Below are 16,706 nucleotides of genomic sequence, written 5' to 3'. Positions count from 1 at the left end.
AGGCTTGGAGGCTTCAGTGTTTGGATTCACACTGAACCGATCCAGAGCCTTCACTGAGGCAGCAGTACCACAACATGGAGAGAAATAAGTAAACATCCATCATCCTGATGAGGTAAAAAAAGTGCAGAAGTTAAACCAACAAGATCGAAAACAGCAAAAATACATCACATGACATTTTTACATCGATGACACCAATGTACTGATGTGTAAGGAGCATTTTACTGTTTAGCTGCTTTTACAAATCGAAGTGAGACAGTTTCTCTGAAGCACATGAAGTCACTGTCAACAAAATAAAAGTCTGCATTTTAGCAGGATTGCACAAGAAACAATTTGACGTGACTGTTGGGCTCTAATCTCACAAACAATCTCAATAATATCCACTCTATCGCAGATCTCACAGCTGCTCCAGATAATGCATGTGCACTTTCATCAAACACCTAACTGATACAGGTGAGATGCTCAGAAACTACAGCGAAAATGTCTTTGTTCCCTTTAGTCCCGTGGGGACAGCACCAGACAGCCCACGTCCAGCCTCCTACCATTCATGTGATTTATGTAGGTGCGTGCTTGTGTGTGTGTTTGTTTGTGCATGTGTGCTTGATAGAAATAAGGTGGGAGAGAGTTGGTGACACTGACATTAACCAGGAGCACACAGGCTGGCTGGGGATGCCCCCGTGCCCCCGGCTCCATACGTGAAACCAAAACCAGAGAACCAAAAAGGGAAATTGACCCTCTCACTCACTCTTCCATCTCTCTGTCTGTCTCACGGCATTCTTCAAAACCAAATACCAACTCTCGCTACTGTTTTCAGACCAAGATTTTACTTTCTCACATTTGCATTTAGAAGACAGCGACTTCCCTCCGTCAATCAATTCAGCAAAGTCTCACTTCATCTCAACTTATCTCATCAAGTCTGTCAGGATTCGGGTGAAAGTCTCAAGAGAGCTTGAAACCATTTGCGAAGTCAGACTATATGAAAGTAAATGTTGGTTTTGTGAATCAAATAGAAGTTTCCCACAGCTCTCTCTGTGGTGCTGCTGCTGCTGCTGCAATGCACTCTGTTGTCCGCACTTGGAACCACCTGCAGCCTCCTCCCTCTGCTGCAGACTCCTCCCTCTTCTGCACACAAATAAAATCCATCTCATCTTCGCTGTCAGCTCAAGTCAGACCCTGCTAACCTGACCTGTCGCTCAGAGAGATGCAGCAGATGAGTTTGGACACTGAGAGAGCGACACACAGCGGGACAGTCAGGATGCAGTGAGTGAAATCGGTTCCTCTCTTACATGTGTGTCACAGTATTGTTTTATATTCCTGTGATATCTCTAAGAATACTCTGTGGTGTGTAGTTGAGATCATTGCTGCCATTAGAAAAATGTTAGGGTGCTCAAATTCTAAAACCAAGTCATTGTTTAAGTATTTTTCTCTTTTTAAACAAAATAAATGCCGACATTTTCAGTTTTTAAAACAAAAATTTGAGCATCAGTTTGAAAAGTCTGAGAAAAATTCTTAAACCCTTCTTGTGTCACATATTGTGTATTGATGTGTCTCCTAATCTGATTCTGACTTTTGGTTTTACTTTAATTATTCCTTGGATGTTTAGAAACAAAACCTATTATATCTGGGGTTTCATATATGAAATAAGATTTGAAGGTCTTGACCTTCTATGTAAAGTACCTTAAGATAATGCATATTATGATTCGGTGCTATATAACACTGAATTGAATTGAATGAATACCAATCATATAAGAGTTCCACAGACTTGTTGGGATTTATCCACTAATTGATTCACCTGAAAGAGCTTAGCTGTAATGGGACACTCATACAAATGAGGCTGTGATGTAGAATCAGTTATCACTTATGATGAGCTGCAGTCCATTGAAATCACATAAACCACTTTAATTTGTTTCTCACTGCAGAATCTGCTGATGTTGTGTTGGTCACACATAGATTTCTTCATATTTTTGCACATTTTATCTAATGTGATTAACGGCTAATCCTAATTTCTCCTTTTTATTTTATGCTGAGAAAATGTAGTAGCGTAGAAAGTACATATATTTGCTGATATATGCAGTGGAGAAAAAGTACCTGAAATGAAGCCTACCTGAGTAAATAGTAATAAAGCACAGATACATGAAAATCAGTACAATAACTGAGTAAATGTACTTTGTTATTCCCACCTCTGACTGCTTGTGGCCTCAGCTGTCTCATGGTCAGCGGCGTCGATTGTTGAGTTTCAGTCTCTGTCATAATAAATTACCAACCAAACCACAAAGTGTACACAGGCATGTCACTCAGTGCACGACCACAAACACCCCCACTCAGGTACAATCCCCGAGACGTGGACACATTTACCCATAATGCAATGTGTCCCATGAAGCCACTCTGGGGCTTTACACTTTCCACTTTTCTCAGTATGTTGTTTAAATGAAGAGACTGAATCAACTGTTTATACTGAGGATGTATTTTTACATGACTGTGTGTTTGCTGCCCGATGGAGGAAGTATCCAGATCCAGTTCCAAGTCCTATCATATAAAATATATATGTAATTACAAATCACACTCAAGTATGAAAGTATTTTAAGCCGAATAAACATTATGCATTAAAATAAAAGCACTTGTTTGGCATAAAAAGGCCCTTGTGAATTAAGCTACTACTTTATGTACAGTTTGGTAGTTCAGTCCAGTCGGTCTTAAGATAAATCAACTTTTTTAACATTTGCTTTTTCAAATGAAACACTGGATGATCGACTAATTGGACTTTGAATTGAAACAGGGATGTGCTTTAAAAATGAGGAACCACTGGTTCAACGGTCCGGTGTGTAAGATTGAGGTGAAAGGGATTTAATGATGAATAATCCTCACGATGTTTTCACTAGTTCGTTTCATCTAAATTGTATGAATTGTAGTTTTCTTCACCCCAGAAAAGGCCCTTTATATTTAAATACTTTATATATAAATACTTTATATTTAAATACTTTATATTTACATGGAGGGGACCCTCTCTACAGAGGCCGCCATGTTTTTTACATTCGTCCAGACTGGACAAACTAAACACCCTCTGAGTTTTTATGGAAACTTCTACACACTGTACCTTTAAACTTAAATTACTTGTGATACGTTTAAAACCTACACTATGTTCTATGAGTCAAATCTTTATTTAAAAATGTAAGAACCTATTGATGTCAGATAAATGTAGTGTAGTCGTACAGATTAGCCTGAGATGAAAATGGGAATACTTAACCAAGTACCTCAAAATTGTATTCAGGTATGTACTTTTACGCTTATCACTGCCAAAGCCATATGAGTCATCAGTGTGTGTGTGTGTGTGTGTGTGTGTGTGTGTGTGTGTGTGTGTGTGTGTGTGTGTGTGTGTGAGACAGGATGGAGAGTCGATCGAGGTCCTCTCATAAGTACCTGCTGCTCCAGGTGTGGTGTGGTCTCCTCACTGTGGCTGTGGTGGTCATGGCTGCGTTTCTCACTTCGATCAAACCAAGGTCACCTGAGGTCAGTTCACCTGTTGTAGAACAGATTCACTGGAAAACACGCTGACACGTGAACCTGCGTGTTGTTGGAACCGTGCCCTCGTATGTTCAGTCGTCTCAGCTGTGCTGGGAAAGTTCCCCTGGCATGATTCAGATGATGTGTAACATGTGAAAGTAGCAGTGACAACACCTGTCTTATCTCTGTCTTTACCCATAGACTGTATAAAACCCCACGTGCTCCGTGTTAGTGGACGAGACATGGACCAGATTTTTTTTTAAAACAATTAAACCAAACTTACCGTAAACACCCACAGAAAGCTCTCATCTGGCAGCATTTCAACTTCACAGATGAATTACAGATAAAGAAGTTCCTCTTTTTTCCTCTGTCATAAAATACAAACTCCCTCTGACACTTATTCGGCCGGATCTGTTAACTCAGTGAGAAAAAGCAGAAGACGAGAGAGATGCAGACGAAGATGCAGACGAAGGTAAAGGTTTGATTTTTTTTTTTATCTTTTTCAGGACGGAGTCTCGACAATGAAGCCCGACAGCGTCAGTCCAACGAGTAGGTCAAGCAGATTCTTCTGTGTTCACTTGATTTACTGAGCTTCGTGTCATTTCTTTAGAAACACGTTGGTTTGAGTGACACTGGATTTAACGCTTTTATTTTGCAGTCAACACTTCACCAGTAGGGGCCCCCTTAAAGTCAGTGGGTGAGAAAATGATTTCTTATTTTATTGTCAATGACTCAAGTTTTCCAAAGGTTCAAACAAGTTTACTACAAACAAATGATTTTGCTTTTCAGGATCCTCTCCGTCATTCATCCAGCTGATCAAGTGTAAGTAGACCTTTACATACCATCATATATTTTTTCATTTGTCTGTAGATGTGTCTGTACAACGCTGTATAGTTTTTTTCTTTATTTGTAATTAGAGCGATTAGATCTCAGGTGATGGATGCGGAACTTTTAAACCTCATGTTTCCGTCAGTGTCACAAAAAAAAATCTGACATATTTCCAGGGTGGGAAGGATCATTATCATTTTTCTAAAGCATCGACCTTCAGTGTCTAAACTCTAAAATCTGTCTAATCTATCAAATCTAATAATCATTATTATATTCATGATCATCATAATAATACACTTTATTTGTATTGCACCTTAACAAAGTTAAAAGTACTTCATGATCACAATAATGTAATTAAAATAAAATATAAACCACACATAGATGAAACTTTGGAGATGGATTTAAATGCAGTTTCAGAGTTTGGGGGATCGTACTACATTTGAAATTTCTCAGTTTGGGATCAATAAAATAATATTTGTCTATCCACCGTGTTACAATATCGGCAAATTGGGAATATGACACGCTGGAAAGTTCCACAACTAAAACAAACTTCAATGAGCTGTAGTCAGCGTAACTCTATATTCATTTGTTCTCCTCAACTCTGACCGTCTAATTCAAATAATAAACTCGAGCCAGGCCAAATAACATCGATCGCGATCATCACATTCACACAGGGTTAGTCTCTCAAGTTATCTCTTTATCAGAACAGCACTCTTATCTAAATGTCACGGAACATTTTTGGTGTCTAAACCACTGCGCTGTCATGTTTCCAGCCTCATGCTCTGTTCCTCCCACCCCGACTCTTCCTGTGTGAAGTGGGTTTCTTCAACCACAACAAACCAGAGGCAGATCTATTATGTGGCTCACGTCGGCTTTAGGTGTAATCACAGCCCACGGAGACAAACAGCATCAGATAGTCAGGGGACGCTCGGTTTGCCATTTGGAATTAAATGTTATTTGGAGGATCAACGTCTTTATTCAACCTGATTAAACCAAAGTTATTGTAAACACCCACATGGATCAGTGTAATCAGAACTAGCTCAACATATTTGTTTCTGCTGCAACTTCACTGTATCAAGTGTCAGACTCTCACCTCTGGGTGGCAGCAGCACGACGGCCGACAGGCTCTAGCTGCCAGGTGACAGCCAATAGGGACGCAGTCTTCACCGTGTCAATACACGTCCACGTACGTGCTGGATACAAGAACATGTGCACGATGTAATGCAACTGGAAACAGAGCGTGACTCTTGGTGATGGCTGCATTGGATTGAAATGATCATTTGCAGCAGAGCGACTGCGGAGTAGAGGATCGATCGCAGCTCTCAGATAAAGACGTTCCTCTCTTCTCCCTCACACCCAGTCTAAACCACTGCGCCGTCATGTTTCCAGTCTCACGCTCTGTTCCTCCCACCCCGAATCTTCCTGAAGTGGGTTTTTTTCAACCACAACAAACCAGAGGCAGATCTATTATGTGGCTCATGTCGGCTTTAGGTGTAATCACAGCCCACGGAGACAAACAGCATCAGATAGTCAGGGGACGCTCGGTTTGCCATTTGGAATTAAAGGTTATTTATCAACGTCTTTATTCAACCTGATCATCTGAGTGTGAACCTTTAAACGGCCTAATGGTTCAACACAAACATGAATGCACTCAATTCAATTCATTTATCTTTAACCTCTATGGGTTCAAATTACAAACATGTGCCACATTTGCATGATGCAAACTCAGCAGCTGGTCTCGCTAGCAAATCCGAGGCTGACATTTCCCGCAAGTGTTTGAGACAGAGGCTGAAAAGAGGAGCTGCAGCATTTGAGCATGTGAATCATTTCAAGTAACTGCCTAAAGTTCCACGCATGAGTTGAAAATGCTTGAGACTAAAGTGCGACGTCTCTCTTACAGCTGTGACCGATGACTCTTGGCAGGAAGCCCCTCCGTGTCGCTCCTCCTCGCTCGCCCTGAGAAACAACTCCATCCACTGCCAGAAAAACAGCCTCTACTTCATCTACGCCCAGGTCACCTTCACCGTGCACCACAACACAAGCGGAGCCAAATCTGTGATTTTGGTTAGAAACCCGACGGTCGGTAGGAGAAAGAAGAAACTGGTTGTGGGAACCTTCCCAGGTACGACGGAGGGTTCTGTGTGGGTGGGCAAGATCGTCCATCTCGTGGAGGGAGACAGCGTCAGCTTGAATATCACAGATGACTTTCTAAAAGACAACACATTCTGGGGAGCTTATCAACTCTCTTAACACAGCAGGTCTCTGGAGTTTGCAGCTATACAAGAGGAAATATTCTCCCCTGGACTGGTTTGATGTTCGTAGCCGATACCAGCATTTATCAACAAGAATGGCTCATCACCTGGTTTTCTGTTTTTTTTTTTTTTTTTTTGCAATATTTTGTGCCGGTTATTTAAGTTTGATAATTTTATACCAGAAACTACTCAAAATCACAGAATTCTGTCACGTTCAACAAGTGAATCTTATTTTTAGAGGGTAGTTCAGCCTTTTAATTATCTGGAACACTAAAATGCTAAAAAGCTCCATCAGGGTTAGTTCTGCAGGAGGTTTGGACTCGGACTGAGGCTAAATCCATACTACTACGTTTGACCAGTTTGGAAACGCTGCTGGTCCTGTTTTAGTTTTCAGGCACATGCGGAGACGCTTTGCAAACGGTGGCATGACGTAGCCTTTGCCGAAGAAAACAACGGGCATGAGCCTTGGATACCAGAGTACGTTGGACATTGGATAATCACTTGACAAGTGTAAACTAACCCTTTTGCTAACAAGTGTCAGAGACAAGCTGTCATTCATGTAATTCCTGTTTACACGGCGCGTTCACGTGTTCTAGGGCCCGGTCACAGATACACAAACGCATCAGTGGTGAACGCTGGCCTGCGCCCTGAGAGCCCTCGTCAGGACACAAACAGTTCTGGTTTTAAAATGGCGATTTCAAGCTAACACATAGTAGCATGGATGTGGCCTGCGATCTTTTTACACAAGGTCACATCTTCACATCCTTTGGAGGAAAATATCTTGAAAATGAAATTAAGTGCATCAGTGCAACGCTAGTGGAGTCTCTGCTTTTACCTGCTGGCTCCCAGTGCTGACATTTGTGTGATCTTGTAGTTTTCTGAGATATCTGCATTTTAATGAATGTACTATGATTGTGAGGGTTTGTTGTGTGACTGCTCGTTTAATGTATGAAATGTGATATTATATTGTGATGGTTGGATTTCTGCAATAAAAATTAGTATTTTAAAGCCACTGGGTCGATCTGTTAACTTTCAATTTTCCCCCATGACCACACGGTGGTGCTGTCTTCCCATTTCACCCGCAGCAGCACATGTGTCTGTGTGTCAGAGACGCTCAGCATCATTATCACATTACGAAGCCTGATCGACTTGAGCAAACTGAATCACTGACGCCTGACCGGCCTCAAGACAAAAGGAGGTGAGACTCATGTTAACAGCCCTGAGGCTCAACCTGTGCACACACACAAGGTGATACTGTACAGTGGTGTTCAACAAGTGCAAACAGGAAGCTACAGATTGGTTGCAACACCAAACTGCAGCGTCACAACACTTCCCCTTTCACAACACACATGTGAAACACTCATCAGACTGATACCCTGGGGGCGGCTTGTATCTTCTCACACAATCAGAGCTCTTACTCTTCTTCTAGTTGATCATACAAACTTTTCTGTCAGACTTCAGCACTGGAATTTGGACTTGTTAGAATTAAAATGTTTCGGGTTCAAAGTGTCACATGAATGTTTATAGCAGTTTTTTTTTTAAAAGGCGGTCAATGCGAGTAATATTTTGATATTTCCGCTCAGATCAGCCTCACGTTGGCTAAGTTTCCAAAAAAACGAAGCTTTAACTTGATGCTCTTACAGTTCCCGTTTTTTTTAAAACCCATGGGGTCAAGTTCACTTCACTCCAAACAATAACAAAATGTGAGAGAGAGAGAGAGAGAGAGAGAGAGAGAGAGAGAGAGAGAGAGAGGAAAAAAGAAAACCAACCTGCGTGGCTCCACTCCCTGCTATCCTGCAGGGGCGTTGAAACCAGCTTAGCAAAGAGGGAATTTCCTATAGGGCACCCAAGCTGAGAGAGCCCCCCCCCCCCCCCCCCAATGAGAACATGTTTTTAACAGAAGAAGAATCTGTGGCAGCTTCAGTCGTCAGAAAAACTCAAAAGGTTTTAGTATGTAAAAAACATACTCCGTAGAGAGGGTCCCCTCCATGAAAATATAAAGTATTTAAATATACAGGGTATTTTCTGGGGGAAACAAAACTACAATTCATACAATTTAGATGAAACTGGTGAAAACATCCTGAGGATTATTCCACATCAAATTTCTGCCCATAGTTCCCGTTCACATAAATCTTACACACTGGACGTTAAAATTCTTCTCCAGGGTTCGTACAGGAGACCACGTCGACACCGTGGTCAGAAACCCCCTAATAAAGCCCCGTGTCACGAGTAATATCACTCGGGCCTCGACATCCTCGTCGATCAAACATTATATCATCAGATGTCCTACTTCTTTTTCTTCTTCTGTTGTTTTCTCAACCTCCTGCAAGTGGTCCGAGGCAGCTTTCAGCTTTCACCCGTTATTTTTGGTTTGAACTGAAGTGGATAATGAAATACAGAAAATAGATCCTCATTAGCTGGAAAAGTGATTCTTCCACTTTGGTACCAATACTCTATAAATAGCACTGACTCCACTTTGTGTGACGCATGCACCTTTCCTCTGTGTGAGACCCACAGCCGCCCTTCCCCTTGTTAGTGTCCTCACCACCTGAGGACACGTGAACCTCCTCACGATCAGGACTTAGACAATCGAACAGGTGTCTGAAGCGGCTGACTTCATCCCCCTCTGGATCTCTCTGGGTTTTTATTTTGTTCTCTCGTGTCTCTGTAGTTATGTGGGCGTTGTTTTGAAAAGACCGGCTGGAGGAAAAGAGGGAAACAAGTTCAGACACTCCTTGTGTGGGGGATGAGGGATTACAGTTCATTGAAGTAATGAAATATGTATTGATTAATTCCTTCCTGTTGTAAATGATTGCGTCGATCTGTGCAAAATAAAGAAATCACATTGTCTCCAATAGTCTATAGTAAAGAGGCTCATGTATATATATATATATATATTTATATATCTAACCTCAACCAATCATCACTATTATTATCTTGTGTTCTTGTTTGTTTCTTTTTTATTATTGTTGTTTATTGTAAAGCGCCTTGGGTACCCTGATGGAGCTGTGCAAACCCAAGTTGTTATTATTATTAAATTATTATTATTATATATAATGAAGTAGAAATCCAAAATGTACGCAGCAGAGTGCCTCTGTCATTGTACTGAATTATATAATCAAGTTATTGTGTTGATACGTTTCCAGCAGTTGAATATTGCAGCTGAAGTCATTTTAAACAATTTTCATTCAAGATCATCACGTGAAATTATGCATTTAATTACTTGAGCAAATGTACTCAGCTATTCCACCTCTATAAATATTTTGAAGTTGTAATTTATTTACATTATTTTAATGATTCGTGTTGATGTATGTGTATGTTAATGTCTTTTTAAATAGATAGAAGAGACTTTATTTAATAGTCGGTCGTTAGAGCACAAACCTCCAAGGACAAACTAAAACAACCGAGTCACATGCTCCCACAAAAGATTTGAAAAAAATTCCAAGTCACACAATTTATAATTAATTAATTCAGGTCATGTGTCACTCACACTTCCTGTTTCATGCACCGCCATTAACTGAAAATAAAAGAAAAAGCTCTTTTAATTATATGTAATGAAATGTAATGTAAGAGGGGGAATACTTTAATTATCACTTCCTCTGTCTTTACAGTGATGACCAGTCCCCTGACCTCAAGTCATGTTGAAGGGACGTACTTCCCATAATCCACTGTGTTTTTCTGTGTAAATTTATGATTTTTTGAATTGTCACATGCAGGTGCTGATGCCGAATCATGTGAACGGTCTGAGAGCAAATTATTCCGACTGCTTATCTTGAGTTTGATTTCACTGATTTCAGTCATTGTCATTGAAAACACAAAACCAACAAACTGTGTCGTCGCTTTGCTGCAACAACGCGGGGCCACAAGTGGAACTGACGCACAGGTATTGATGAAATGCAGGAATCGATGACCTACAGATTAGAGAAGTGACCTCCGGCTGGAATCTGACATTTGAATAACCAGCAAATGGGAAAATCTGAAAACAATACTGTCAGTGTCCCTTTGGGAAATATTGTTGTCCTCAAGCAAAGAACTCTTGACTTCTGCAAAAAAGACCAAATATAGATGTGAAACCGACGAAGCGAGTTTTTTTGGTTTTTTTTTTTTTTTTGCACTACGTCTCTAAAAAGAGTAACCAGAGCAAACTCTGCAGTCGCAGCAGGTCTGAACAACCTGAACGATGGTTTCCTGCGCTGCATCGTGTCTCTGCTGCTTTGCATTGAAGTTAAACTCTGGTCAGTAATTTAAATCACTGATGAATAATGTGACTGTGAATCATGACAAAGGGAATATGACGATGACGGAATCAGGAAGTTACAAGATGGAACTTCAGAGTGAATTCTATAAATACAACAGACTCCTGTGCAATCTGAGTACAGGTTAGAAATGATTGTGTTAATCAAAACAACATGTTCTGCAAGAAGCTGTGAGAAATAACTTACTTCAGAAACGACTGATAATTCCTTTATCACACATCTACTCACCTCTCTTCCGTTTCTCAGACGTGTTGATGGGCCGCTGCGATCTGTGGCCGAGGGTAAAAATATCCTGAATTTTCAATATTCCAAGTAAAACTTCTAGTTTTTCGTGAAAACACCTGTGAAGTAATTTCCATTAAACTTTCTGCAGCGCAGTTGTGTTTACAGAGACTTCCTCTTCAAGCAAAAACTGCCAGAACCGATACCATTTTTTTTAAAAAACATTTTCATTTGAGAAACATTTTTTTATCAGGAACTGAATATAACAAGAGGTTTTAAATAGATTGTCACTTCTGATGAAATATGACAAACTCAAAATCTTGAGAAATATATGATCAGGCCCTATGATGAAATAAACGTCTGAAGATAAATCTTACATTATATTTTAAAAACTGATTTTCAAGTCTTTCATCCAGGAGCAATGACAGAGTAGTGGCTGAACTAGCTGCAATCAAACGGATTGTTACGAGTCAAAGCTAAAGAACCCACTAATTAATCTGAAAAATAAAACTCTTTAAAATGGAACAGATTAAGAAATTGTGACAGGAAACAGGAAGTAAACTGTTGCCATGGAGTCACTGCGTTGTGTTGTTTGCTATGATGAATGACATCCTGTATTTATGACAAGTACAAATAAAACAAGTATAATATATTCGTTACACCACAGCATGTACACACAAATATCAGTGAACTACTTTGAAAACTTCAAAAACGTGATAATTAACAGTTAAGGTTTTTTTATCGTCATCTCAATTGAATCATCTCTTCTAATCTTACTGACCTTTACTCAACGTCGGACATCAGATGCAATCGTGTCTTAGGAAAGTGTGAATCACGCTGAGCCTATAAATGTGTGTTGCTGTTCTCACGACATCTTGCAGCAGCTTTGTTTGGGTTTGACAGGAACTGACCTCCGTGACCTCCGCCGCCTCACCGGCCCCTCGTCTTCCAGCTCGTTGTTATAGCAACGTGGCGAGTTGCCAAAGCAACAACTTCCTGTGATCTTGTAGATAAAATCCATTCAGCAACTTCTTTTCTTTCTCTCCAAGAAAACACGAGCCACAGATTCATTAGCCACGGTCCACCAATCAGCAGCCAGAGCTGCCTCGGTCACCTGTAACTGTGCCGAAAGGACCAATCACGGACTCAACGCTTCTCCTGGATTCGAAACTCAATCAGAGTCCCGCAGGTCAAACACGTGTCAGTGTGTGAAAGGTTTTGTGTATCATGGTGGCAAAGACAAGGTGAGGGAGAGTGAGATAAGTGTTTATTTTATTATTTTCAAACTTTTACTTAAAGCAAAGATGGTTTTTCTGAACAACATCCAACAAAAAAGATTTTAAAATTAAACTGACACACATTTCAGAGGGATAACGGAATATTAAAAGTACCAACAGCCAAAAGTGAAAGTGAAATATAGTTCACATTTATTCAGTGTTTCCCCAGAAGACAAGAGACTATTGGACTTTTGTCAGATGTCCTGAAGCATCCAACCAAATAAATGTTAATGTTGCTTTGTGTCTTTTAATTCAAAATGAACGTCTTTAAATTTTAAATGACTGTCGTCTGGTTTTTGGACGTCTCACAAAAGCTGTCGTGTCCGTTCTTTAATAATATAATAATTCTGCTCTCAAAAACCTATTTACTCAGACACAGTTTGAATCTGGATTTGTTCACATTCTGCCGTCGAAATTTAACAAGTGATGTGGAAGTTCAAATTAGCCTCGCAGGCAACATTCAGTAAGTTAACACACACACACACACACATAACTTTCTAACCTCCTCTAACTTATTATATTTATTCTCTGAGGCTTTTTCTCCTGCTCCATCCAACAAATGTATTTGTTATCACTTAGTAAAATTGATTTCTTGACGCTGTAAACATTGTGGTAAAATAAAAAACCCGGTATCATTAAAAAAAAAAAAAAAAAAGGAAAACTAACCTAATGGTTTCAAAATCAATTCAAATAGGAAAGAGAAGGTGAAACACCTGCAGTGGATAAAGTGTAACGCACCGGAGACGTGGTGGAGGCTTGTAGGCCGCCAGCCTCCTCAAGTCTTAACGCAGCGGAAGCAGTTGTGGTGAAACCTCATTCTGGCCTAGTTCGTTCCCTCACACATGTATCACTGAAGAGCAGATGATGAGAATCAAACCAAAACTCTCTGATGTGGATTCTTTTTTCTCTCTTCACAAACCTACACCTGTGATTGTGTCACAATCTGAAAGCAGAGCTCTTCGGCTCAACAGGACATCTCCTTCGCCTACGATAGCTTCCTTCCTCCGTTTCCTCCGTCCTCGCTCACCCCCCCACCCCACCCTCCTTCCTCCCATCCTTTCCTTCCTGCCCCGAGGTGATCTTTGTCAGCAGTGTGGCAGAGCGCCGCTACGTGATGACCACACAATCCTGGGATTCAATGATGCAATCTGTGTGCAAAAAAAAAAATAAAAAAAACATTTCAGCTGAGGAACAATAGATTTCATTGCAGGGGGAGTTGCATGAGGGGAATATGTCATCATGCGATTAGAGCAGGGCTGATAAAGCTTCAAGCACACGGGGAACGGAAAAGGCCACGAAGAAACGAATGCTGAAACTGAGGTTCGGTTTCCCCCACTTCATGAAAAGAGCCGTTTGTCTCCTGGAGGAATCCAGTGGGAGTTTGTGAGTTACATATCACATGTGACGACCTGACTCGGAAAACACAGCTTGGCAAGGTTCAGCAGATTTTACAGAGACTCAGGTGTCACCATTTATTTATAACTATTCTAGAGCCGTTCACAAAAGAATGACAGCGTCCATATTGTCCCGGGATTGATCCAGATACAACAGCATCATATCATTTTCTCAGATTTTCCGTAAAAATAACTCATTAAAGTTGTTTTTACACCAGTTCTGAGTTATCACTGTTTTGCAGCCAGCAGATTTTACAGTGACACAGATCTGCTCTTTAAATAAAATCCCGTCTTTGGGAACTTCATGTTTGTTCAAGTTTAAAAAAAAAAAACTCTCCAGAATATGGTCACGATTAGAGAGATGGCCGTTTGATATGATTAAAAATAACCAGGTGAGGACACACTGAGGTCCTGACGGTCGAATACTCGAGGAGATCCATGCAGCCAAATCTCCTTGGGGGTCAGAAGTCACCTTCAACTTTTTATTTTTAAGTACTTTATTAATTATTAATCTAACTGGGATCTTACTATTTCACTCATCTTTCTTATTTTATTTCGTTTTTAATCTTTTCTCATCTGTTTCCTATTGTTCGACCTTTTCATCTCGATGTTCGACACGCTCTTTTCTCATGAATGATATTTCAGTGTTATGTTGTTGATGTGCTCTGTTGCACACGGCATCTATTGCGTGTTTGTCCTCACCCTGCTCGAGGGTTAAGGTCGAAGGATGTGTCACCTTGTGCCGATTGTCAAGCCCTGTGTGGTAAATTGTGATTTGTGAACACGGGCTATACAAGTAGAATTTCATTAAATGATTGATTTTTAACTTGTAAAGCAACTTTGTCTTTTGATTATAAGTGTAATTCATTTGCAAAAGAATTTGATAAAACACACAATTACCAACGTAAAAGATGTAATTGACTGATTAATATTAAATCTATGGCAAAGCAAAAGGTGAAATATTACAATTGGGAGCGTGGCCCATATATGAGCTTCCTGTTGAAACACCGGACGTGACAAGCAAAAGTCAGTTTGATGAATCGTCATATGAATAATCAAGAGGAGGTGGGTGAGCAGGAGGAACTGTACAGAAGCAATGTGTATATTTGTTTGTTTGTGTGTCATGTGGGTGCATTGACAGTGAAGTCATCCTGCAACATCTTGTGGTTGGTTTGTATTTGCATCCTGGAACAAACTGCACGCCAGACCCAGAGGTGTGATTTCACCTCACACACGACATATCTGCTTAAAACTGCAATAGAACCAAGATAACGCAGAAGATGACCATAAAGAATAAAAGAAAAAAAAAAAAACATAAAGACACAGAATACGACAAAGAAACGACCTGAAAGAGGCAGTGAAGAATCACTCAGGGATGAAAAAAGACCAGAAAGATGAAAAACCATCACTAAGAGAAAGACAATGATCACAAAAATGGAACAAAATAACGGCAAAGGGACACAAATGTCCCCAAGGGACACAAAAATTACCATAAGACACAAACTATGACCACGAAGAGATGAAAAATGATCAAGAAGACAAAAGCAATGACCCCGAAAAGGAACGAGACGTAAAACAGGCAGAAAACATTGTTTCACACGACATTAGTTAAAACCTCTTTACATACAGTCTATGGTTAAAACAATTTTCATTGATTTTTCAGAAGCACCTTTCCCCCCCCGACAGTTCAAAAGAGAAATCGGTGAAAAGTGAAAGTCAATTAGAAGGAGACCGGCGAGCTCTCTTTATCAACATGAAAACAGAACTGGGAGGACGTTTCAGGGCATGTGTGATGAAAAGCCCGAGCGTGCGGGTCTCTAACGCACGAGGTCAAGAGAGAAAGTGAAAAGAGGAAACTGAGGCAGAGACGAGTGCAGAGAACAGGTTTCTCGGGTTTCGACCGTTCTGAAACAGAAAAAGAGGCATTGAAAAGTTTAAACTTTTCATTTTTCAGACTGAGATTTGAAAAATGTAAATTGTATTCTCTCCAAGTTTTTACTGCGTGAAATATATTTATTTATATGACTTCGTATATCTGGCCACTGAGCTCTGCCTGCTATGTAAATGATAAAGACGGGATGAAGTAGATTAAAAGAGCGGCGGCACTTTAAGCGTGTGTGTGTTGATAACACGCGAAGATCATTTTTTATAATCAGTGTTTGTTCCTGTGAGACGGTCGCTACACAAATAAACGACGAATGACAAATAGTAAAACAGGACTAATGATGTAATGGGTGAAATTTCTAGCATCACATTAGCAAAATTACAGTGTCATTGTCGTTGGGTGGGGGTGGGGGTGGGGGTGGGGGATGGGATTAAAATAGCCGGTGAACAGGTTGGACAGTTTCCACGATTTCACATTTTTGTGGCTTTTCAACATCTGGTCAGAAGTGACCTCAGAATGTTGGGGAGCTTTAGATTCGAGAGTAAACCTCAGCAGCTCACATTCTGTGGCTGGCTCTGTGATGAACTCATTGCGTGTGTGTGTGTGCGTGTGTGTGTGTGTGCGTGTGTGTGGTCCAGGTATTATTCATGTTGTGGGGACCTGAACCAGTTTTCAAAGTCACATAATGGACACTTGACTTCCTTATAGGGACACAAAACAAGTGTGCAACACAACATGTTGAGAGGAAATGTTTCAAGGTTAGGTGCAGATGTTCGGGGGTTGGGTAATCGAGATGTATGTCAAGTGTGTGCGTTTGTGTCAGTGAAGGAAGAAGTCAAACATTTTACGTAAATTAAAATACCAGATTAACTTTTCTGCTCCAGTAAAAGAAAGTAAGGACTTTATATATATATATATATATATATATATATATATATTTAAATGTTGTGGAGTACAGATATTTGTGTGGTATAAATACATTAACCACCTGTGTGTGTGTTTGTGTGTGTGTGTGTGTGTGTTGCTTTTTTAAACCAAAAGTATCAATTAACCACTTTCCCATTCTGAAACCTGTTCCACTCTTGAAAATTTTT

General features: G+C 40.3%; 1 protein-coding gene across 1 annotated transcript; it reads left to right on the top strand.

Moving 5' to 3' along the window:
• Window positions 1-1,126: 1,126 nt before the first annotated feature.
• On the top strand, window positions 1,127-7,586 carry lta (lymphotoxin alpha (TNF superfamily, member 1)). Its single transcript, XM_069537250.1, has 6 exons — window positions 1,127-1,257; window positions 3,381-3,504; window positions 4,005-4,047; window positions 4,157-4,195; window positions 4,288-4,320; window positions 6,227-7,586. The coding sequence occupies exons 1-6, from the start codon at window positions 1,199-1,201 to the stop codon at window positions 6,574-6,576; spliced, it is 648 nt and encodes a 215-aa protein (XP_069393351.1). The 5' UTR covers window positions 1,127-1,198; the 3' UTR covers window positions 6,577-7,586.
• The last annotated feature ends 9,120 nt before the right edge of the window (window positions 7,587-16,706 follow it).

This window comes from Paralichthys olivaceus, chromosome 13 (assembly GCF_024713975.1).
Source record: "Paralichthys olivaceus isolate ysfri-2021 chromosome 13, ASM2471397v2, whole genome shotgun sequence".
Classification (NCBI taxonomy): domain Eukaryota; kingdom Metazoa; phylum Chordata; class Actinopteri; order Pleuronectiformes; family Paralichthyidae; genus Paralichthys; species Paralichthys olivaceus.
Note: the sequence above shows the minus strand (reverse complement) of the source record. Positions and strands in the feature narration are given on the sequence as shown.

What these genes read in the sequence shown, in the direction of transcription:
- lta (XM_069537250.1), top strand. Translation starts at nt 1,199, where the DNA reads ATGCAGCAGATGAGTTTGGACACTGAGAGAGCGACACACAGCGGGACA. An exon ending in CGACAGCGTCAGTCCAACGA is followed by an intron (nt 4,048 to 4,156) that starts GTAGGTCAAGCA and finishes TTTATTTTGCAG; the next exon opens with TCAACACTTCACCAGTAGGG. An exon ending in GGCCCCCTTAAAGTCAGTGG is followed by an intron (nt 4,196 to 4,287) that starts GTGAGAAAATGA and finishes TTTGCTTTTCAG; the next exon opens with GATCCTCTCCGTCATTCATC.